The 23978-nt window shown below is 45.7% G+C and overlaps 1 protein-coding gene across 2 annotated transcripts in view; it reads right to left on the minus strand.

The window, feature by feature from the left end:
* LOC104055897 (chromatin remodeling regulator CECR2) overlaps window positions 1-23978 on the minus strand; it is a 94646-nt gene that overhangs the window by 12030 nt on the left and 58638 nt on the right. Inside the window, exons 3-9 of one of the 2 annotated variants that reach the window (XM_054055466.1) lie at window positions 11780-11963; window positions 10895-11034; window positions 10295-10399; window positions 9637-9686; window positions 7178-7347; window positions 6356-6433; window positions 1470-1626 (exon numbers count right to left, since the gene is read on the minus strand). In XM_054055466.1, the coding sequence (XP_053911441.1) occupies window positions 1470-1626; window positions 6356-6433; window positions 7178-7347; window positions 9637-9686; window positions 10295-10399; window positions 10895-11034; window positions 11780-11963 (884 nt within the window). The remainder of the gene's footprint in view (window positions 1-1469; window positions 1627-6355; window positions 6434-7177; window positions 7348-9636; window positions 9687-10294; window positions 10400-10894; window positions 11035-11779; window positions 11964-23978) is intronic. The other variant, XM_054055525.1, reaches the window with a different exon arrangement.

The following is a 23978-nucleotide window of genomic DNA, read 5'->3' on the forward strand; positions in this document are numbered from 1 at the left end:
AAGGAGACTTCTAATTTGGCCTAAAGTGACCAGGGATAAGTTTGAACTAAACTGAAAAAAACTGCACAAACCAAAATAATCCCCCTTTGCCAAGTAAAACACTCATGTATCCTAAATTGGCTTAAAACAGTTGCAGCTCAATCTCATGCCAGTTTCTTTGAGCAGCTCTGGTGCATTCACGTCAGGTGATATATAGTGATTGTCTTACTCAGAAAAAGATGTACCTTAAACCAAAACAACACCTAAGCAATGCTAAACACTAAATTTAGCTTTGCAGCTCTTCTGGAACTTCAAGACTAGTTTTGTCTATACAGATGGAGAATTAAAACACAGAGAATATGCAGTTTGCCAAGGTGAAACAGATACTTGTGCAGATCTGGAAGCTGGATGATTCCGATTTTAAAGCACTGGATTAGCCAGGACTGGCAGCCAGGAATATATGAAGGCCTTGCGAGTAATTGGATTTTCTAAAGGTTAGAGAGGTAAGCAGGTAAAAGAAAGTATTCTTAGTTAACATCTGGTCTGCTACCAAACATCTGGTAGTGGACTGTTTTCATGTGGAAAGTTTACAAGATCTGCATGAACTTAATCTTTTTTCCTTTTCTGATTCTTTATCCATTTAAGGATGCATGATACTGATAGTGCCACCCACTATCAGAACAGCTTTCTGAAGATTTGCAGAAAAGATTTTGAAGATTCCTTGGAACTGCAACAGCTGAGCCAGCTACTGTGGCAAAAGCAGCAGATAAAGGAATTGCTGTAAGGGAGGCTGACAGAAAGAAGATGGTAGAAACGAACTTGCTCTTAGACACCAGTGCCTACATGTACTGTCTGAACACCTGCTGTCCATGCCTTGATCTGATGTATTAAGCACAACTAGTTGTTTCTTGCAGAACAGTTTAAATCAGCCTTTAAATCAAAACCATGAATAAACAAGATCAACACCTGAAGTTGTCACATCCGGTGCTCTATTTAGGCTGGTCCTCTCCAATTGATGAGCCCAGTAGCAAAATATAAAAATATTACTCTCCAATGTCCCCTACCCTTTCTCCTCAAAGGGACTCCTTTCATCATGCATTAGACCACAAGGACTATATGCTATTCAGCAAGAGCAAAGCCAGTTAACCCTGCGCACAGGTTTAACAGAGGTTAGTGGAGAAACAGAAGAAGAAAATCGAGGAACAACACAAATGGCAGGACCAAAGACAGCTGGGGCAAGGGAGAAAATAACTGAATTGAGGAAGAAGATAGAGCTGAAGGTCACACTACAGAACAGTCAACAACACGTAGAGAGAGATGGACAAAGGAAAAGGAACTACAGTCAAGCCAATTTATCTGAGGTAAGCGCAAGAAAATATATTCCCGTTAGCATGTCTGGTAGGAGGAGAATGTGAATGGCAGATATTAATTGAAGATCTCAATCTTGGCTTTGAAAGCTTCCACCCTTGCTTCACACCAGCAGCATGTACCTTCCACAGCTTTGACCTTCTCTTCCATCTCTCTCTTCCTCTCCTCCTTTAGCAGCTGCTCCTGCTCCCTCTTCTGCACTGCTATAAGGATTTGGCGTTCCTCCTCTTCCTCCCTGCGTCTCTGCTTCTCCATTGAATTCAGCACACTCGGGTTTACCTGTGACAAAATGACACACCAAAAACTGTAGTGCATTGGCTTATGCAAGTCTGAGCAGAGGCAGGTTTACTTTGAGCGAGTATGAAAGCACACCTATGATGAATGGCTGGGGAAAAAAAAAAAGAAAAAAAGAAAAAAAAGGATTTGTACATATGAATTCTCAGATGAAAAGCAACATGTAAAGGAAAGTTATTTGTGAAGCAATGAAACCCTAACGATGCAGGGACAAAGGAAGAAGTGATGGTTAGACAAACTGCCATTCTGCCAGGGACGCACCGCATGAATTTTCCTTCTGGGCAAAAGGATTTTGTGTGCTGACATCCCCATACAACATATCTGCCCCTCCAGCTAGCAGAGCCCCGAGTTGCGAGTGTAAGCAGAAAGGACTACTTTGTTGAACCTGGCTCAGCATGAAACACAGAGTACTTAGGATAGGGAAAGAGACTGGTACAGCTTTGCATCAAAGTATCGTTCAGAATGTTTTGCTTTCCTGTTCAAAATAGAGGCCACCTTTCTGTGTGCTAATCTTTCCTGAACTAGCTCTCACTTGTTTGTTTGGACAGCTTTCCTCCTGGGTTCCCCAACCAGTTTCCTTATTCAAGGATGCCTGGCTCTTTATTGCCCCACTTCCTCACCACCCCACTGCCAGCAGGCTGCACCGCTCTGTTTGATCCCATTACGACTGCAGGCTTCCTAGACCAGGGATTGCCTGCTCCTGTTTCTTCAATAAAGTGCAAGGTATGTATATTGGAAATGTGGAATTACATTTATTAGCTTGATTTAATGATAAGAAAAAGAAATCAGTCCTCCATCAGCCACTCCCATCTCTTTTTATTTCTGTAGGAACAAGGTAAGTGTGCCTTATCAGCATGGAATATCAACCAGAAAAGAACAACGAGCATTCAGTTTTCTCCACCTTCATTTACAGGGAATAACCAGCAACCACCACTTAGGTAGAAGGCATTTCCTGAGGATTAGCAATCAGCTGGGGTCCCTTGGCTGCTGCTCAGACCATCAACTTCTCCAGGCCCATTATTAATCCCCAGAAAAAAAAAATCTGGCACCATGATTACTATTTTGTCCTCTTTTCATTGCCTAGAAATGCTGTCTGGTTTCTCCGTACATTCATCCCCTCCTCTGCCTCCCCTTCCCCTACACAGCACTGCCCGGCAATCTCTCCTGCAGCTCTCTGTGGACGAGCATCATGTATTATCTCCTCGTCTCCAGCAGCAGCAATATATTGAAAGAAATACACTTCAACCACAAGCAGTCATGGAAAAGCGTCCAAGACATGGTCATGGGACTCTTGATGACATTAGGACCATATCCTGCACGTAGGGACAGACGGGACAGCAAAAATAGTCTGTGCTGGTCCTGTTTAGGCAAATCTCACAGCCCAATCTCACCACATGGCAACTCTGCTCATGTTCTTTTCCATTTTAGATCTTTGCCAAATATTAATACTTCATTCCTCCACCACCTTCCTAGGGAAACCATTCTGTGAGTCCACATGCCTTTAGGTTAGCCAGTTTCTCCTCACATTTAGTCTAAAGTTAATTTCTCACCCCCTTGTTCCATTCAATTATTCCTAGTTATGCTCTCTGGGCAAGCATAAATTCTCTGCTTCTTCAGCCACATTCCAGCCTTTATGGGCTTCCTCAGACACTTACATGAAACTCCCATGTTGCAGTAATTAGGTTAAATGTTTCCTGATAAAGCAATCTGCCTAATCATTCCAGTTGTCCTTCTACAACTGATCAATATCCAAGCACTGGGATGCCTAAGACCAAAACTGCTATGCCAAGTACAAGAAGTCAAGAACCTACAGAACCAAGTTTTACATTCCCATTTTTGAGTCTTTTCTTATTGCTTTCTCAACAACTCTACCACCCTATTTTCTACTCATGCACTGCAAAGGTCTTTCTTTCAGGCCTGATCTTGATCAACATCAACATCAACCAGCTTTCCCTTAACATTCTAGATCAATCTTCAAATTGCAATAGGAACCAAAAAACCACATCAGGTTCTGCAGCCATTAGGAAGAGAAAGAGGTGAGCAGGAACCAGCCACCAAGGTATTTTATTGAGGATGTAACCATCAGCCTTTAGGTTCTCCACCCAGTAGATCTAAGCAAGCTTGGTGTGACACTAATTTCTTCATTTGCTGGTATACAGGTGAGACCTTCCCTTCCCCTGGATTTATACAGTTTCCATCATTAATACCCTATGAAAACACGAATGTAACAACCAGCCTGCAGTGCTCACACCAGGACCTCTCCAAGCTTCCAGGGTGCATTCAGCACCCTATACTGTAATGGCGCAACATAGAATCCACAGCATGTTCCACATCAACACACCACAAACACAGCATTGACAAAGCAACAGGACAATATGAACCAAAGGAAAGAGTGTCATCCTAGCAGACCCAGGAAGAGAAGAATAGGGAAAAGCAGAAGCTACAAGCGCACCATAGTAAGCACTAAGGACCGCAGCAGATGCCCGCAACAACTGCGCTTGCAAAAACAGTGGCAATGGGCTCTTTGAGACACTTCAGACATAGAAATAGCCTGATTTTCGGAGAGATCTACATCCTGGTGTCCCCACTGGGGATGAGGGTGCTCAGCTCAGGGTTAGAAATTAAGCAAACACAAATAAGTAAACTCCTACTAGATGTGATGGAAGCAGCCGCCCTTTGGAACAACAAAAACAAGAACACAGCACAAGTTAAACTTCCTTCTTGAACAAAGAGGTGGCAAAGGGATGTTCCTTCAGCTTCCTCTCTACTTGGAGGATAAAAAACACCCCTCACATCTGTGACTGTGGCATCACCACCTCCTTCCCTCCGCCAGAGAGCACTCCAGGACGTGACATCGCTGCCTCCCCTTCGTAGGACCTGAAAGGGCCAAACTTCTGCCTTTTGCTTTGCTCTCCAGACAGTGGGTATCAGGCTTCAGGGGCAGAAGGCCAGGAGGTGTGGGCGCCCCGGCCCCTCACCCTCCAAACCTTCCCTGCTCCAGTTTCCGCAGCGCTGCCCTAATGAGGGTGCTGCTCAGGCAGCTCTTTAATGAGGAGCTAATCTGAACCACCTGTTGAGAAATCCCCTACAGGATTAGGAGCCTACGGAGCAGTTATATGTCGGACTGAAGCAGCATCCAGCTCACAGAGTATGGAGGAAGGGGTCACCCCTGCACCAGGCTGAGGTTTTCTCCTTCAGATTTGCCTGCTGCCCACTTTTCAATGGGCGAAGAAGCCATAAGGCACCTTCCTCATCTGCCTCCATGGAAGGGATGACTGCCACATCCTCCTAGGGCGCCACACACATCACCACCCTTGCTGGTTGGCTTCCCATGCCTCAGCACAGCGAGTGCTGGGAGGGTCCCTCGCTTGCTGGAAATGTTTCACTGGCCCACAGGCAGCAATTAACAGCCCTCTGCTGCCACAGACCTGGAGCACCTGCGGTACTGATTAGCATCATTCAGGCTCCATGTGTTTCCCACTCCCCTCCTCCTCTGGGATTTCTGCTGCCTGTGAACAAACACGTGTCCCCGTGCATCCTGCATGGTGGGCTTTGCAGAGAGCAATTCTGGCCCCAAACCGTTGTTGAGGTCTTATTTTCCTCTTGGCAGGCTTTTATCTGTAGCATGATGAGAGATTCTTCCTTTCTTTTATTAATCTATTCTAAGTAATTACATTTATTGCAGGGAACTGTACTTTCTCCTTTGTTTTGTGGGAGCCCCTGATCCAGGCTCATGTGGAATATTCCCTGCAGCTTAATTTCCCAGGGTTTGACAAAACACGAGGTGACTACATTTTCACCACATCTACAGCGAGATATTATGCCACAGCCTGATAGAATCAAGCCAATTTTTTCCTCCAATGCTAATCCCGTGTCGCCTGACCGATTGCTTTGGGTAGCAGTTGCCAGTTCAAAGACCCCCCATCTCTGCTGTACCATGCCCCTGGCTGTGCCAACGTGACTGTTGTGGGCTGCATGGTGAACTGGATCAGAAAGCTGATCTACGTTAAAAATAACCCTGACCAAAGAAAAAAGGTTATATTTAACTCCAGTCATTTTTCTGGGTCTGGTTCACTGCACAGACCCGCAAGCAGCCACGCTGTTACACTGATGGGGTGGAGAGGGGATGAGGGTGAAGAGGCACGGAAAGAGCCGTTTCAGCTGACAAGGCTGCAGTTTGATAAGCATTTCTTTAAGCAGTCTAAATTGTGACTTCCATTTCCAGCTGACCCCCTCCTAGCTCAGCTCTGTACTGCATCAGTCATTCTTCTCTCCCACTGCACTATCTACACTCTCATGTGTTTGCAGCCTCACGTTTTCCCCTTGGCTGAATTTCTGTCATTTCCCTTTGTAAGCCGGTTCTTCTAGCTCTCTCATCCTTCTTCAACTTTTCTTTGAACTGCCTCGAATGTGCCAGCACTTTCATTGAAGTGGAATTCCCCAGACTGAGCACAGATTTCCATATGCAGCTGCACCGGAGTCTGCAGCGAGGCCAGTTACCTCTGCGATCCAGAGGGCAGCACCTCCCTGCTCGCCATAGAAACCCCGAGTGTCAGCCTGCCTTTGACGGGCATTACCACCCATCTCTCTTTCAGCACAAGCACTTTCAAATGACTCCTTCCTTCTGAATAGCGATGCTGTGGTTTATTTTTTCCCCCAGGAGGCATCTGCTCTCGCCTCCCTCAGTCAGCCTCCCCCTCGCACCCCCCCTCACCTCCTGCTTGATTGGTTTGATGGGCTGACGGTCAGACATCCACCTGGGAGAAAACTCTGTCCGTTGTAGACGCTTCTCCTGAAACAGGGTTGAGAATTGAGGGAAGGAAAAAGAGAGTGGAGGAAATTAGGGCACATCGGTGATACTGGCAGGAGAAACTCTGGGGGCTAGAAGTGACCATGAAATCCCTATTAGCTTTACAAGGGTAGCAAACAAGCAAACTGAACTCAATCCAAGAACATCACACTGCAGAGCCCATTCTACAAAGCCATCTAGCTGAAGGATCCCATTCCAAATCTGTCCCACCTGAAAACATTCGTTTGACAGACAACAACCTTTGGAGATTTGGGGCTCCGACGTAACAGCTTATGCGGACTTAGGTAGGACAGCTAAAGCGGCCACTGCCCCTTCAGTAGAGTCAGCTGAGAAATGGCAGTAAAAGTGAAATGAGAGGTAGTTTGCATAGAAAAGCTAGGCTGTAAATCACAGCAGTTCAAAAGCAGACAGAGGTTTCCTGCTAGCAGGTAAGGGAAACAGAAGATGGCTGAAGACAGTAACCCCTTCAGCCACACTACCTATGGTGTCATGCAATCACAAACGAGGTCCTTAGTTACTGACTCCAGCCCTGCCACTCCACGGGGAAGAGTCTTTCTCCCCATACACAAGCTAAACAGCCCCCACATCAACACCACTTGCAGGCTGGAGTTGAAGAGAGCAGGACATGGTGACAGACTGCTTGGATTTAGCTCTCCTTCAATCAGCAAATGTCCATGCTCTTGGAAGCGGTCATAGAGAGGTAAACAGGATGTCATGTCTCCTCACCTTCTGTGCAATCATGTTGCAGATCTCCGGCAGGAAGTCTTCACTCAAGAGTTTGTAGAGCTGCCGCTCTCTAAGGGAAGTCCTCTCTCTGAAGCTCTCTGTGACCTGCCTCCACTCCTCTTCCGTCTGACACAGCAGCCACCATGTCCCACGGCCAGGCCCTTGGGATCCTTCAACAACATAAAAGATGTTATCTTCACAGCAGTTATGACTAACAACTTTTCTTTAATCCCTTCTCCTCTCTTCAGGGCTCAGGAAGAGCAAAAATACTGCCAATGGCCACTGTTATAAGAAACGTTCTTTGCTATAGAACCAAAGCTCTCTTGAGCCACCAGAAGCACTGCTACCTCCCCTAGTGACACTGAAAGTGATGTCAAGACACAGAAGTACACTAGTGGAGAAGCAATGGTGGCACTTTGCAACACACGGGTAGTGTGACATCCTTGTAGCAAGCCTCCATTCCAGTTAAGAGGGAGCAGATAAAAGGATTTAATTTGTTTCTTGTAATGGAGTGTGTCAGCCAGAGCAGGACATAGGGTAGTGCAGATGTCTGATTTAGTCTGGCAGCAGAATAAAAGCATTGAAAATTAATGTTTTTTGAAATAAGCCAATTTTTCTTTTTTATTTTTTTTTTTTTAGCACTGTAAACCTTTTCTGCATTGAGTTAAACCTCCCATCCTCCCCAAATGAAACATTTCGTTTGCAGGCATTTGAAAGAACAGAAGAGGAAGTGAAGGATGGGTTTCATTGGGCTGCCAGATGAGGGAGAAGTTCCAAAAGTTCACATCCCATTCCTGCTCAGTCCAGAGTGGGATCTGAAGCAAACCTCGCTTTGCTCTGAAGCACGTCCCAACTACCGAGACACTCTGAACTCTTCCTCCTTCTATGAAACATTTGAATATTAATTGTGAAGGAAGGACTCCTTTGCATAGTGGTTAGAACACCCATGTGGAGAGGAGGAATGTGGTTCCTGCTCCACAAATGTTTACACAGAGCAGAGAAACCTCATGGATTGCAACTTGTCAGCTTTTGCCTCGGGATACTCTCTAAGCAAAAAAAAACGTTGCAGGGGGGAAGATGTTCTGAAGCCTGAAGCTTCTTCAGGCTGAGGACATCTCAGCTCCCTCTAGATTTTTCTAGAGCTAGCCACTGGCTAATACTGGAAAGAAAACAACTGTCACCACCCCAACCGGCAGATGTCATGTAGCTTCTCACTGCATTTTCAAGCAAATTAACTACGAAAAATATATAGAAGGAAAAAAACTAAGTCCCTTTCTCTCTGAAACCGACCCTGGGCCCTTTATAGATTGAGCTGCCAGTAGCTCTGACATGTGAGCTCTCAGGTTGACCCAGGAAGACTGCAGAGCTGCAGCCTTCTTCAAGCCACTTGCCCTCTGTCGAAAACCTCTGTGCCACAGTAGCAGCACAGAGTGAGCAGCACAGGTCACAGGCCAGCCTATAGCCCCCCTTGGCTTCAGCTCAAGTTAATGCACTAAGGACTGGTAATTGAGATGCAGAAGGAGCAACCATGTGCTGTTTTTTTTGCTGCCCTAGTTATGTGAAGCTGTCCGTGCTCACCTGCAGCAGGGAGCTTACCTGCATGCTGTTCTCAGAGTCTGCTCCCCGTTTCCCCTTCCCTTGCCAGCTGCCTATGGATGACCTGCTTCAACAGCAACCAGAACTAAGGCACTGTTTGTGCCACCAGAAGATTACTCCGCATCTGAAGTGACACAGTTTGCTGGAAGACAATGATCTGATAAAACCCCAGTGCCTCACATGCTTCACTCTGGCTCTGCTGGCCAGCTCTGGAGCAGACGCCAGGAAATCTGAAGACAAAGGGCAAAGGGGAAGAGCCATGGGAAAGACAATGCCACCCTTGCCTTTTATTATGGGGCAATGGGCAGGCTGAGCCCCTGTGTTACTTGGAAGCCAATGGATCCCCATGTATGACAAATGAGTCCCAGCACCCTCTGACTCAGTTTAACATCATGTTGGCAACTATTGTTAACTCTTAGACGGGTGTCTCCAAGCCATTATTACTGACTTCAGCCACCCAATGACCACGGGGAAGGAAAGGTGACGGGAATCAAAAAGGTTCTTCCTTCCCTATCTTGGCATCATTGACCCCACTCTCTTCCCAGTCCGAAAAATGCACCCACTACAAACAGGAGCTTGTGTTCACCTCATTCCTGGTGGACCAAGGGCCATTCACAGCCCATTTCCATCAGTTTCAGTGTGTAGGTGGGCCTCCAAGGTCTAGTGTAACCCAATTGGTTACATTTCTTCATCCCACAATAATCCATGATAAGACAGGAAGCTCACAGGTGCTCAGGCTCCTGGCTGCAAGGCAGCCTGTAACACCAACCTCTCCTTCCAAGTCTCTCCCTTTCCTGGGCTTTGATAATTGAAGAGCCATTTTAGCTGATCATATCAACCCTGACCCTGCAAAATCTCTTTACCATTTCTTATCTGAGTCTCGCGGATTAGCAAGTTCTCTTCTGCCTTCTCCCTACCAAAAAAGAAAGAGAAGGAGTGATACAATAGATTACTTCACACCACTGAAATGCAAGCACTTATGAGGGGAAGAATGGGGGATGCAGCAATTATTCAATGCACAGCAAAACCATGAAAAAAACAGCATGAAGACAGGTTCAATATATATATTCACAAATATATTGATCATAGCCTTATACAATTTTAAGAAGTGAAGGGTGCAGGCTGGAGTTTGGCAAGGACAGTATTTCAGTTCTTATGGGAAGCATCCCAAAATCTATACTGACTCAAGTGGCCAGGATTTTTGGCTTCAAGTGCTATGCAGTAAAATCCAAAGAAGCATAACTCCTAGCACTGCACAGGAGAACTGCATTTGAAGTGAGGCAGTTGGAAGTGTGATACCCACTGTTTTACCAAACTTGGCTTCCAGCTCAGTCAGAATTTTCTTTGGAGAGTGATCAAAGCATCCACCAAGTCTGAGCTTGCTTCACTTCAGAGATGCATTGAAATTATGGCTGTGTGGTACATACATACATACTTACTGGGGGAACCCCAGAAATACATTATAATTCCCTTTGGGAATATATGCATTTTAGGTCTATTGCAGGAACAACCTTTCCATACCTCAGCAAATTTTCCTCCAGTAGTTTTTTCCGCTTTGGGGGTCGCCCTCGTCTCTTGCCCGTTTTCCCAGGAACATTTGGGGTGTTTGTCTGCCCCCCACATCCTCTGCAAAATGGCAAAACCACCATGAAATATCTGCTGAGCAAGATAACTGCGGCTGACAGGATGGGAGAAGGGCAGGGAAATTGGAACAGCTGCTAGGAACCCAACCAAAGGAAGGATTAAATCAGAGCAGCAATGGGACAGGGAGGGGAGGAGAGGAAGGATTCCCACTCACTGGGAATCTGGGAGCCGCCAGCACAGTGCGGGGCAGACGGAGTGGAATGCAGTGGGACAGGCAGCATCGCTCCCACAGCAGGCTCTCTTGGTGCCACAAAGGCTGCAGGCTGGCTCTGACACAATGTGCGACACAGGGCAGCTCGCAGTCTGCTTGGCAACTCCAGTTTCACCCCGCACCGCCCCAGCCCTCTCCCAGGCTCCCCCCTGGTGCTGCTGCACGCTCCCTGCTGCTGCCCCTGACACAACAGCAGTCAGGCGGAGTGGCTGCGCTGATCCACTGTTTTGCCCCCTGCAAGGGAGGATGTATAGGAGGGCTGTTACCTGTCTGGAGCCAGCTCTCCGTTTGTTTTCCCCTGCACTGGGTCCTCCTTGTACATGCGTGTGCCATAGAAGTACCAGTACAGGGCACCACTGCTGTCCTCGCCCAGTGGCTCCACGCGGAGGCTGTCGGCGTCCAAGCCCTGTGCCCACAGGGAACCCCCCGCCAGACGGTGACAAGTTGAAAAGCGGCCACATTGTCACACAAAACATGATGACACCCCTCAGCAAACACTTCCCTCCCTCCTCTCCTCCCACCATGCCACAGCAGCAGTACAGCTGCTCCTCCAGCCAAGCTGGGAAAATGTTACTCCAGGGGGAAGGACAAGTTCCCTCTCTGTCCAGAGACGGATTTAGATTGGCATCTCTAATTTGAGTGGCCTCTCTCATTTTAACATTTAATCTCTGGTGCTTCTGACAGGGAAGGTCTAATTAGTGCTGGCGACAGTCACGCACAGCTCTAAGAAGCTCCCTTCCCCCTCCCCACCACCAACCTTCCCCCAGCTCCTCCAGTACACTTCATCCCCATCCTTTTATCTCACATCACCCCTCAGCAAGGAGTGTCGTCTCTCACAGCCCTGCCATTACATTTGGAGCATCTCCAAATTCACTCTTCGCAAGAAGAGTAGCCAATGAAACCAATTTACTTAGAGACTCCTGTGTTATGAATACATCCATGCAGGGCAAGGGCCACAAGAGCAGTTCTGAGTGCTTGCCTTGGGTCCTCTGCAAAGCAGGGAAAGAGATGGGGAACTGCTGACCCACTACAGTGTACCTGGCCTTAAAATACACTTAATAGCATCAACCCTTCTCTCCTCAGGCACATTCACTGATCTGCCCATCTTCTGTGGCCACATTGTTTCCCAACTTCCCTGCTGCTCAAAGCACCTTGAGGAGGTCGAAGACATCATCTGCATCAAGGCGGTAGTCACAGAGGCGGTGCAGGATCTCGACCCGAGTGCGCAGGGGCAGCTCCTGGAAGGTGGACTCCCGCAGGGGGTTGGGTTTCCCTTCCTCCAGTTCCCAGCGATAGTTGATGATGTCTTCCAGGTAGCTGTGAAATGTCTGTGATCTAACCAAGGAAACAAAGTTCCACACACTCACTGTAGTTCACCATGCCAGAAACACCTGCTGCAACCAAGCAACTGGAACAAACACAACACAGCTAACACCTGAAAGAAACCCATGCTCTACAACAGCTGTGGTTATGTGTAGCTCTGTAACTCAAGTTCCCCAAACACAGCAATCTCATTGCAACACTGCGTGATTTCACATTATACACGCACAGCTTGCAGGACTCTGTATTACTATTATTTCTTTCCAAGCTAAAAGAACAGGCTAAATATGATATAGCTCAGCCTCACCCCCTCTGAATATCAATGGGCAGTACCTTGTCCTAGCATCAACATTGACTCTTTACTAAAATGCAATAAAGCCAAGTCTGATCCCTTTCTGCCTCTCTCCATTTCCTGCAGAGATCCTCTTCTTCAGCGTTCCATTTGCTTCCCACCTCTCCTACTGCCAAGCCCTGCCCCTCTCTCTGCCTCTAAGTAGCTTTCCATGGCCTGGTTCAATGGCTTGAAACTTTCCATAACTGATTGTCTCCTCCTTGCTTTGCTGCTGTATGCTTCCCGTACTGGTGCAGTGGTCCCCATTATCCTCTCCTCCCAACCTTAAAGATGCTGCCACTTTCTGCCTGTTCCTCCACAAGTGGCTCTGGTGGGACATCCGCATAGCCTGGTTAATGCACACAGCTTGGACCCTGCCACAGAACAAGGCTTATTCCCAGCACGAGCGTACCTGCTGAACACGTTCAGCTCAGAGGATGCTCTTCTCTCTAGTCTTCCAGATGACCAAGCTGAACACTTGAGCTCTTCATAGATACTGCTACTCAAACAACCTTTCTCATTTGCTAATTGGGCCATGTGAAGACCCCCTTTTCTCACCAGCAGTTTACTATATAACGCAAGGAAGCATACATTCCTTACTCTCATCTGGCATTGAGGGTAAATGCCCCCATTCAAAGAGTTCAAGGCTAGGAGAACTCTTATCTATATTTTAAGGACACTTAAGTCCTTACATTGACTGCTGAAAATTTCGGTGGAGGGAATGAGAAAGGGCTGGTGAGGCCATGTGTCCTAAATATAAAACTTGCTTAAGATCTTGATTCCTGAGACTTGCCAGGCTCCCTCAGCTCGAGTTCTGTACCCTGAGTGCAGCAAAGAGGGACCCCCCCCATGCCTCAGCCATTCTTGCACACATAGGAAGTCCATATGCCGGCAAGAACACCACTGGGTACACATTCCCACCAGCTCTCAAAAAGGCAGCTCAACTTGATAGGTTTTTGGCACAAACGGATTACTCTATATGATTAATGGAACCGTGCCAATGCTACAGAATTGCATTTGCCTGAGAAACTGCTAACTACTACAAAAGCTATTATTTTTGAACAAAGAGATAGAGGAGCACAATCCAGCTGAAGTAAGATTGTTAAAAGTCAACAAGAAGTTAGCTATTCGACTGGGTGCTTCACATGTTTGGTAAAGACTGGACTGCTTAGAAAGAACTATGACTGAATGATTACTGCAAGAACGAAGGAACAGATGCTACATGATTCCTCAAGCCATGTCCACCTGGCAGCATTCCCTTCCCTCCTTGAGTGGAGAGAAGTCGATTCTACCACCCTGCAGATCACTCCCCACCAGCCCGCTTCTTTCTGACGTCAAATGCAAACTGACCTCTCAGGGATAACTGCTCTCACCGGATGAATTTTACCAGCAATTGGATTGTGTTTAACAACAGATGCTTGAATGTACCCGGATCTAGTGTCTTTGGCAGCCTGGAGCTTGCTCTTTTCTGCATGACACAAGCAAAGCATCAATACTTCCAAGTGTTATTGTTTTGCCCCACTAATAATCAGCAATCAAACAAATGCAATTTGAAACAGTCTCCTACATTGACAAAGTTTAGTCAACACAATAAAGGAGGGCTGTTTCACGAAATTATTTCTGTGATGCCTCAAGTACTAATTTTAGGGTAAAAACTACAGCAATAATTTTTTTTTTTTACAAGGAAATGTTCAGTGCACAGTACACCTACCTGAAGTAGCTGTGCATTCCCATAACACCCTTCTCATATACCTCAAGACCCAATCCAACTTCCAGCAAGGACTTCAACTTGGCAAAAAGCATGATACCAGATTATCTTCATAGACTTTTTATCTTTGAGAATGCTATTTGTTGACACACAACTTAGATATTTATTAGAGCCACCAGATTACAACAAGAAAAAACAACCAAAGGTCTGACTCTGGCTTTCAAGAATAGAAACAGTGATGAGAATATCTTTTCCTGAAAGCAGGAAAGCAACACCTGTACTTGTATGCTTAGTGCGCCACAGAAGGTGGATGATTTTAAGCTCTCAGAGAGCATCCAAGTTTCAGCCTCCTGAGTTCAGTTGTTCAACTCTGTCACAGCTCAAGGCAGAGGATTATTTAATCATATCTTACACAGAGGTTCTGGCTATATCTAATAAAACGGAAAGAAAAAAAACAGTTTCCCTTGAATCTGAAAAACTAGTGGGTGACATAGGATGCCAGGAAGAAGCTACAAAAGTAGCAGGGCTTTATCTGCTCCTATTTTTCCAGCTACAATTTTTTCTACCAAAGAGAAGGAAAACCATGGATCAGACACGCTTTTACCACTTGCATGAGTTCACATCTTGCTCTACCATTTTGGCTGCTCTCAAGGAAAACTTATTCAGGAAGCCCCTCAATTTAGATCATCTGAAATCTTTGCCTATGTAACTCTCATTCTGCCTGGGGAGTGGCTCTGTTGACTTAATCAATTTGGTTTGAGTTTGACTTTCGTGTAAGTGGCTAACACTAGAAATTTCTGCCATCCACCCCAGTGTCCAATACATTACAAGCTCTGTTCTCAAGAGTACTTTGAGTTCCTACCCCCATCAGTTTTCAAAGTCAGCTACTGTGCATTTGTCGCTTTGAATAAGGATAGAAATGAGAACCAGAGATGGGAACCAGATGTCTCAAGGCATTCCCAATCACTCTCAATCTTACCCTATTTATATTTTCCCTCTTCCTGGAGGCTGGCCTCTTTTCTCCAGACAAATATGGGGTGCTCATCTTTAATATGCCTGCTACACCTAAGTTAGTCTCACATAGCCTGTCCCTTTGAAAAAGGTTTCCGAAACAGCTCCCCTCGTTTAAAGGAGAAAACTGCAGGGAGCACAGCAATCTGTGCAAACTCTGCCCTTGGAGTTCTTCCCTATGCAAAGCAAAATACACAGGACTAATTGTTTAGCATTATCCATAAAATTCAAAACCAAGAATCAAACAGACAGGATCTAGGAGTGGAATGACCTGGATGCAGTCTGTCAAACAGGCTTTTTTTCCAGCTCACAAACAGGATAGTGATACACCTGCAGGTGTGGCAAATCCTAGAGTCTCTGCTGCAGCTGAGAACCTCCAAAAACCCTTTTATAGGTGGGAAGAAGGCATGAAGGAGATCACTGAGATGAGGAGATAGATGTAGCTCTTCTCTTGAGGTTCTCAGCATCAGTTGTAATAACACTTGACCAAGAGAAGCAATGTTAAGTCAGCAATGTTGTTTTCTCCACAAATACTCCCAAGGAGAATGGACTGCTACATGGACATGTTCTGTTTCAGGGCATGTTTGTAAAGGAAAATCATCTCTCCCCTGAAAGTGAATCTGGGCTCCCAGAAGCAAATTTTCTTTAAAGAGTAAGGTCATGGGCCCCAATGTTTGTTGCGGTATCTCAAAGATTTCTATCACCTCCTGCCATACAGCAAAACCATTTTCCATACAGCTCATTAACCAAGGAAAACTACTACAGAAATTCCCTACTAGAGCCCATAAAAATTACCTTAGAGTACTCTGTAATTGTAAAACTTCATGCTTCCTACTGACTGTCTTTCTTCCCATTCCAACTTCACTAGAACTGTTAATATTTCAGAAAACAAAGTTTCCCTCACTTGTCACGTCCCTTACTTTGCAGTTGCCGCTCAATGTGCAAAAGCAATTTGGATAGCTGTAGTGGGGAATTGGTGGAATAGTACCTGTGTATCTATGCAATAAATCCCAAATGGACGCAGGTGATTTCTCATGAGCCCAGTACAATTCCCAGCCTCATTCCTGGCTGTGCTTTGAAACCACAGGGTCATTGCCAGAGGTCCCTATCTTTCACAGCAATGATCAGACAGGCCATCAAAGCTGAATCACACCCATGGTTGAAAGTTTTACTCATACATTGCAGACCTCCAAATATGCAAAATGAAACCTGGGGCACAGGGAAGTATGCGACCTAGTACATCTGCGACAAAGCGGAGGAATAACAGCAGTCAATCCACAAGAGTACCAATGAGGTTGCAGCTCAAGTTGTCTGTGATCTTTAGTAAGAGATGACAAAAAAAACAGGGCATAAAGAAGACGGGAGCAAGCCAAAGGAGGGGCTCCTCCCCAACATGGGTATCAGCATCCAGAACAGTCAAAGAAATGATACACCCTCCCGAGAGCTCAGCGCTGCAGCCTGGCCATCTGCTGCCCGGCTGCCTAGCAAAGAGGGAGGTTTCTCTGGGCTCCCGGAGAGGGGAACTGAGGACTCCTCCCCCGCCTGGCGATCCCACTTCAGCATCTGCCTTTGTGGTGGCTTCCCCTGCATGCAGAAGAGGCACCTTTCCCATCACCCGGGGTTTTAACGCACAGGGCCACACTGTTATTGGAAAAAGAAGCTTGGCCAGTGTGCGGATCAAAGCCTCATCCTGCTGCCCACCACCATGCCCAGCTTCCCAGAGGGGGTCTTTCGGAGGCTGCTGGAAGAGAGAGTGAAAATTTCACAGGGTCGATATGATATATAGAAAAATCTGGCCAGAGCTTCTGGTGTGCATGCTTGAGAGCGAACAGCTGCACCTAGAGACCCCAGCCCCAAAGGCACCCCGTAGGGCAAAGCTTGTGTGAAATGCCTTCTGGGTGAACCCAGCGCTGTAGGGGCTGGAATTATGTGTACACACACATGCTTCTTTTTTTTCTATCCGCATGCCCAGAGGAAGCAAAGTGACTTGTGCTTTTAGTTTTAAAGTCTCCAAAGTAAATCAAATCTTGGCTGGGAAACTGTAAACAAAATCATGCCAAAAGAACAAAAGCAAAACAAACACTGATTCAGTAAGAGAGTCCCTGTGTCATTCTGCACTTCCCGCAGGCAGGGTGCCATGGCCCAAGTGTGGAATTACTGTCACAGAACACTTCCCTATCTGGTCTATTGCTGCCAGTTTTGTTACAAGCCCTCCCTCTCTCCACTCCCCTCCAACCCCCTCTTCCCCCAGCCCTCAACCCTGTGGGAGTAAATATTGGATTAAAAGAAACATTAGGGTAAGGAGTTGGAAATACTGGAGACAAAAATCGCTCAATGATACTCAGATACTGCTGGGACACACAGATAAGCCTTCTCTGAAAGTTCGGATTCCAAATAATTGCCTGGGCCCACTAGTTAGAATATCTATCATGTTGACAGTGTTTTAAGTCTCTTGTTTCATTTAATTTACAAAATGCAACGGAAGAGTAAATACTGAAATGCTCTTGAACTAAAATTGCTGGGAAAATGGCAAGCCTGACCTATGTCTTATCCCAAACAGTATATTGTTCTGTACTTGAGAGTAAAATCAAGAATCCTGTCAAAACTGGAGGATGACAGAGAGCAGGAACAACAATAGATCTCCTCCACCTCCAGCCCAAATGTAGTATATGTGGGAGGAACATTGGAAAAAAAGGACTGGGAGAGCTTGGCCTTTCCCTCAAAGACTATTTGAACAGGAATTTAATTACTCTTGTAGTTCTTTCTACAGAGCTATCCAGTAAGAAAAAAATAATAGAGGCAACACTTGTGTATAGTAAAAGCTTTAAAAGCTGAAAAAACTTGGGTTCCCTAAACTATACAGCACAAGTGGTGCTTTCAGAAGGTTCTCAGTAATAAATGGAGAAAGACTTCTTGGACATCTAACTCACATCACACAAGAGAACTGGTTTTGCCTCTGTGATCTCTCTAGTAAAAAGAAACAACAACAAAAATGAAGTTCTTATTAGAACAGACATTTTATCATCGAATTAATTTTACGGACTGAAGATATTTCACCTTAAGGGCTGGCACCTTTTAAGTCGAATTGGCAAAAATGCACCAGCTTGTTGCTGGGAGTCACTCAGGTGTTAATGAGAGTATTAACTGACAGATGGCATTCAAGATATTTCTCCCCTCTCCAATGAAGACAGCTTCTTTGCTACAGCAGAGATCAGGAAAGCTTAGTTCTTAACAAGTGTAGAATGCTTTGGCACAAAGGCAAGACCTCTAGAAGGTAATGGGGAAGGATTCAGGGTTTGCTGGGATGACCTCAGTCAAACATCATTAACAGGGTCAGGAGAAGCAAAGCCTATATCAGAAGAAAAAAATTATGTAAGGGCCTCCATAATCAATCTATCGTCGCTTGTCAGAAAGAGAAAACTTATGCTGACCTTAGAAGCAATATGAGTTACTACTACCAGCCTGACCTTGAGCTCTCATGTAACAATGGAGACTTTTTTTTTTTACGATATTAATGAGCTTTCTTATCTGAGGTAGGGGAGAAGCAGTATGGACCAGCTTGTACTTTACCTTCGAACAATGTACTCTGCTGAGAAACTAAGTCAGGCGTGATGGAAGGGAAAAAAGATCCTACTGTATCTTTCTAGGGGAGAAAAGGGTTGGGTAGGTATATTCCTCATTTCCTGCCAAACCTTGTGAGTGTGGCTCGCTCAGAAGATGTGGGAGCCAACAGAAAGCACAGGTTCCTCAGATCACGGGCCAACTCGTCATCAAGGCAGTCAAACCAGCAGAGGCTCAAGGGCAACAAACACCCCTAGGGACTGTCCCTCAAAATATTTCACTGAAGCAGAGCAAAGTTACTGAGGAGCAGAAGATCCAGGAATCATGACCTTAAGCTTTAATATCCACGTTTAATCTCCAATTCAATTAGCAGTGCCACTAACTGCACCACAGTCCTGCACCACTGGTGGGGACATTCTTCACAAATTCCATCCAGGGACAGTCTCAAGGGAAGCAGTAACTCCTGGCCATACCAAACTGGTGATAGATCTCAGCAAAATCCTCCAAGATGGAGGAAACAAACACCAAGGCTCATCCATCTTTTCAGCGCCCTCTTTTGATTCATGTCTGGAGAAGACCAGCTGGCCTACGAGGGGCTGTGAACAAAAGGAGGACAGCTCACATTAATAGACCCCAAATGAGACCACAAAATAGGGGGTGGAGGAGTAATTAAACTGGGCTTTATCGAGGTTCCGAAGTGAAGTTTCTCCTCCCTGTCAGAAAGACAGTGAAGATTGCTGGAATACAAGACCATCATAAGGCATGTAGAGGCCTGCCTCTTGTCCTTCACTTCTGGCTAGAACTAGTTTTCTGAATGCAGATGTTGCTGACACCTCAAGTAATTCTGTGCCTTACCTATGCAGCCATCAGCAGCATCGGCAGTGAAGGAGAGGTAAAAGACACTTAAAGAATCAGAGTTGGATTGCACTGAGCTGTATATACAGTGACCTTTGTCTTCAGCCTTGCTGAACTTTCTACATTACAACCATGGTTTTGTTTCAAAATATAAGGACAAAAATATAGCTGGTTACCAAATGTCAAGTAGTGACAGCTCTTCCCTAAACTAGTCTAATTCCTGGATTTAGCAATCCAAAACATGACTAATTAGAAGTTTCCACATGCATGAAAGATATTGCCAAGTTTTCTATACAAGTAGTGCACAACAGAGTAAATTCAGCACCCCAGCAATTTCTGTTTCCTGCTCCTCATTTGTCTACCTCATAGTTGCTTCCAGAGCTCAAACGTGGCACTGAGACCACCACCAAGAATATGCTGAAGAGATGCTTAGAGATGTTAGGGTTCTGTATCTTTCCTTCAACATCATAATACAAAGTTAGGACAGGAGGTTCTCTTGCGGAAGGACTGCTTGATCTTGCTAAGGAAATCTAATATATGTGGTTGGATGCCAGAGAATCTCCCGCCCTACATGCTGAACTCCTAAGCTGTTCATGTTTAGGACAGGGAAAAAGTCAGCTAAGAAAAAACAAGGTTGTCAGCAGTTAAGAATACTCCACTCCTGCTCCTTGTCTTCCTCCATCTTACCTCAAGCAATCTTCCATACAATAAAAACTGGGGAAGTTGGAAGGGGAGCTGGCAGATATGCTGTATCCCACAGAGAAGCAGAATAGGAACAGCTATGGAGCGAGGCAGTGTCTCCAGGGAGGCAGGGAGTATGGAGAGCTGATGTGGGCTGTCTAGTCTAATAAGGGATCACACCACAGGAGCATGTGCTGGCCTGACAGAAGCAAGTGCAGCCACTTAACCTGGGTATGACAGCTGAAGTGGGAGTGTTGCTTTGCTACCCCCAAAAAATGGGGAACATGCAAGAAGGAGAAGCCACATGGTCACCACAGCAGCCCACCCACCCGTCAGGGAGGTTCTAGGTCTGCTCATGCAAACTTTTCCTCCAAGTCATGGTACTAAAAATGAGCAACTAAGGAAGTTTCCAGCTTGCGTTCTTCAACACTACTAGACTACACTCATCAACTCTCGTATTAGATATAAATGCCCTTTTATATGCTGTAAGCTGATACATACTGCCTTGCTTTTTACCTCACACGAGGAACATAAGGCAGCAAGTCCACCTCTCTGAAAGGAGACACCAGCTGAAGGAACTGAACTCATCTCTCACACCAGTGTGGCAAAAGGGACATGCTCTGATCTTCCCCAGCTGCCTATGGCCCACACTCCTCCTGTGATTCTGCCTCTATCTGGCAACCACCCAACACATAACACAGCCGTTGGGAGTGACTTGTTTGTTATTTTGCTGAGAGAAGGCAGAAAAGCAGCAGAGATATGGGCACAGATATAGCATAGTCCCGTGTTGGCCTGTTCTGAAAAGGCTCTTCCCTTAGGCTGGCAAATGCTGGAGACAGACAGGAGTGCTGAGATAAGTGTCTATTTGATCTTCTCTCCCCCATTCACCCTGGATTTTTCACTGCTTTATGTTCACAAAATGCCAAGGCATCTAATCAGTGCTCTGTGACCTCTGCTAATTGGGCTATGTGAAAGAAAGGCAGCACCGGCAGGAGAAATCACACATACCTGTTAGTTTGAACTGTCCTGTCATTTTCTGTTTCCCTGCTTGCAGGAGCTCCAAGCACCCTTCTGTGAGCCAGGGCTGCTCTATTTTTGTTGCCATCCTCAGGATCAGCAGGAGGCACACAAGTGGTTGGTGTGGTTGCCCTACCTTTAACACCTTAATGTACAGGAAGGCAAAAAAGAGGCAAGTTGTTGCTTCTCCTGTGTGAGAAGGTGAAAGTGATTTTTGGAGAAGGAAACACAACTTGAAGGAGCTGATGGCCCTTCTTCCACCCACACCTAGCTGCCATTCTATGTCTCTGTCCCTCCTCCTCTTCCTCTCCAACACAATACCAGGAAGAAGCAAGCAGATGCCCAGCATCTATCTTCCCATCTCAAGAGACCAGCAGCCTATTTGGCGAAGCAAGACAGAGAAAGAAAGAAATTGGTGTGAAGATGTGAAGCACTGGAGGAAAGAAGGCTTGGATTTGCCAAGCCTGGTGGATTATGCAGTACTTGAAGAATGAGGAAGACGCATATGGTTAACTAGATGCATACTGGTTGCAGGGGACTGCATTTGATTTTTAGTTAGGAGCAAGGACTGATTGTGTGTTTTTGTCCTTTGATTAAGGAAAGGAAGAAATAGGAATGTGAGATGCAATAAAACCAGAGCAGCCAGAAAGATCCCAAACAACAGCTGAAGGTACGTGGTACCAAAGGAAGGGAAAGTTCTAGGGGCAAAGGGGATGAGCATAAGGACGTGTATTCTGCCCAGACAGATTCAGAGAATATTAATGGGATTAAAATAAAACTTAAAATGTGATGAACAGAAAGGATTATTTACCTTGAAGGAATATAAAGAAGAGATTATTTGAGACACTTTAAAAAATTGTCTTTTTTCCTTAATTGTAATTGCATAAACAAGATTAATTGTGATTATGCTGTTTTCCACGGGCATTGTTGAGTTTGACTCGGGATGACCATGTTCACACCAAAGGTGTTTTTAAACACACCTGACCAGCTTTGTCAACATATTAGTCCCACAGATACTCTGTACTTCAGTTTATTCAACTTTACCTTTAAGATACTGCCCAGAAACCATTAGTCAAAGGGCGCAATAACAAATCAGTTTCCTTCAGTGTGATGTACAACCCATGAGAGCAGCAAGGGGAGGTTTAAACTCCAAGAGGAAACCAGCTTTGCAATCAGCCACTAACATGCATTTTCCTACCGGCCATTATGTTAAAACATGTACCACAGTTCCAGCATGGAGGAAAGCAGATGGTACTGCAGCTACTTTTCCTCTTCTTGCCTAAAAATGGAGACCTCAGTTCCTTGAGATATGGCTGAACTTGTGAAATACTGTGCATCTAGAAATATATAGGAACCTTAAGGAAACTCCTGGTAAAGAGGGTCTGTCAGATATCCTGCCAGTCTGAACAGGAAAATGATTTGAATGTCCATCAAGCAATGAGTGGTTTCTGCCTCTTTATCAGGGGTTGCACTGGACAATCCATCAGTCATAGAGGAGACAAGATGTACTTCCCTAGAAGTGCCAGTCACTCTTTTCTTGCCTTGAGGAATCAATCCGCTGAGCAGATGGAGCCCAAGAAAGAGGCAATATCAGTTACCAAATCCTTACCCGGAAAGGGAAGCAGAGCTGGTACTAGAACAAGGTGGTATAAGCAGTGATGCCTTTACACATTACCTTCAAGGTGGAAAGGACCAAGCAAAGAAGATATCTCACCCCGAGCACCTAAGATAAATTAATGACAGAATGGAAAATGTCTTTCTACCATGCCTAAAGAAAGTTTGGTGTCAAGCTGGCATGTGATGCTGAGGGAGAATACAAGAGAGATGTCTAAGTGTATGTCATCCCTTGCCATGTGATAACATTGATTTTGGCTGGGTAAGGGCCAGGGAAAATGGGTTTCATTAAGCAATGGATTCCCTGGCATGTCAGTGAATAGGGTTGGAGCTGAGGAGAGTTGGAGCCCAATGCTTCCCTATCCAACGAGATCTATCACTGCAGCTAGACTGGGAACATGAATTTTCCCCTGACACTATGCTCAGATCAAGTGGCAAAAATCTCCCACGACCATGAAATGCAGAGTTTTCTGTCAGGCTCAAGATCGGAAAATGAGTGATAGATGCCACTGGCAAAGGCAGGAAGGCAGGAGGCAGAAAAGAGGTCCTGAATCTCAGAGCAACGCCAGGGTGTGTATTGAATGCAACAGAGTATAGGTTGGTACTGAAGGACAAGAAGGTAATAGTCATGAGATGTCATGATGATCAGTACTTGAGGTTGGTAACACTGGTACGCAAAATAAAGGTGCAGAGGAAGAGAGCCAGCTGAAGCAAGAATGCACTGATCTGCAGGGCACAGCTGGTCTCCTGGTGAAGCATAAGATCACCAAGAGAAGATTAAGCAGTGCTGATGCCAAACTGGAGATTTTACAGGCACACTTGCAGTCATCAGATCTGATGCCACTGACAGATTTAATGTTGTCAGTAAATTATGTCACTTATTGGGTGCAACAGAAAAGCAAAGAACGAAGGTTCTCCTCAGAGCACATGCTCATGAGGTAATAAATCTGAGACACAGCAGTTCCTGGACTTCAAAATACAACTGTCTGACCTGGGCATTTCTGAGCACAATTTAACAAAAGGAGGTACCTTTTCCCTCACGACAGACAAGAGGCTAGATTTCTGTCAGCCTTTTAAAGGAAGTCAGATAAAGGAAGGATGTTTCCTAGGTGAGGTAAAATTCTGATCCTGAAAGACCCTGATTAGCAGGTGAAACTCCTCCAGTTCCTGCATGGGTGGATACCTCCCAGCACCCTTCAGGAATTCCTGAGTGCTGCATTCTTCTCTGCCCAGTTCTTCCCCAAGGCTTATC

This window comes from Cuculus canorus, chromosome 1 (assembly GCF_017976375.1).
Source record: "Cuculus canorus isolate bCucCan1 chromosome 1, bCucCan1.pri, whole genome shotgun sequence".
NCBI lineage: Eukaryota > Metazoa > Chordata > Aves > Cuculiformes > Cuculidae > Cuculus > Cuculus canorus.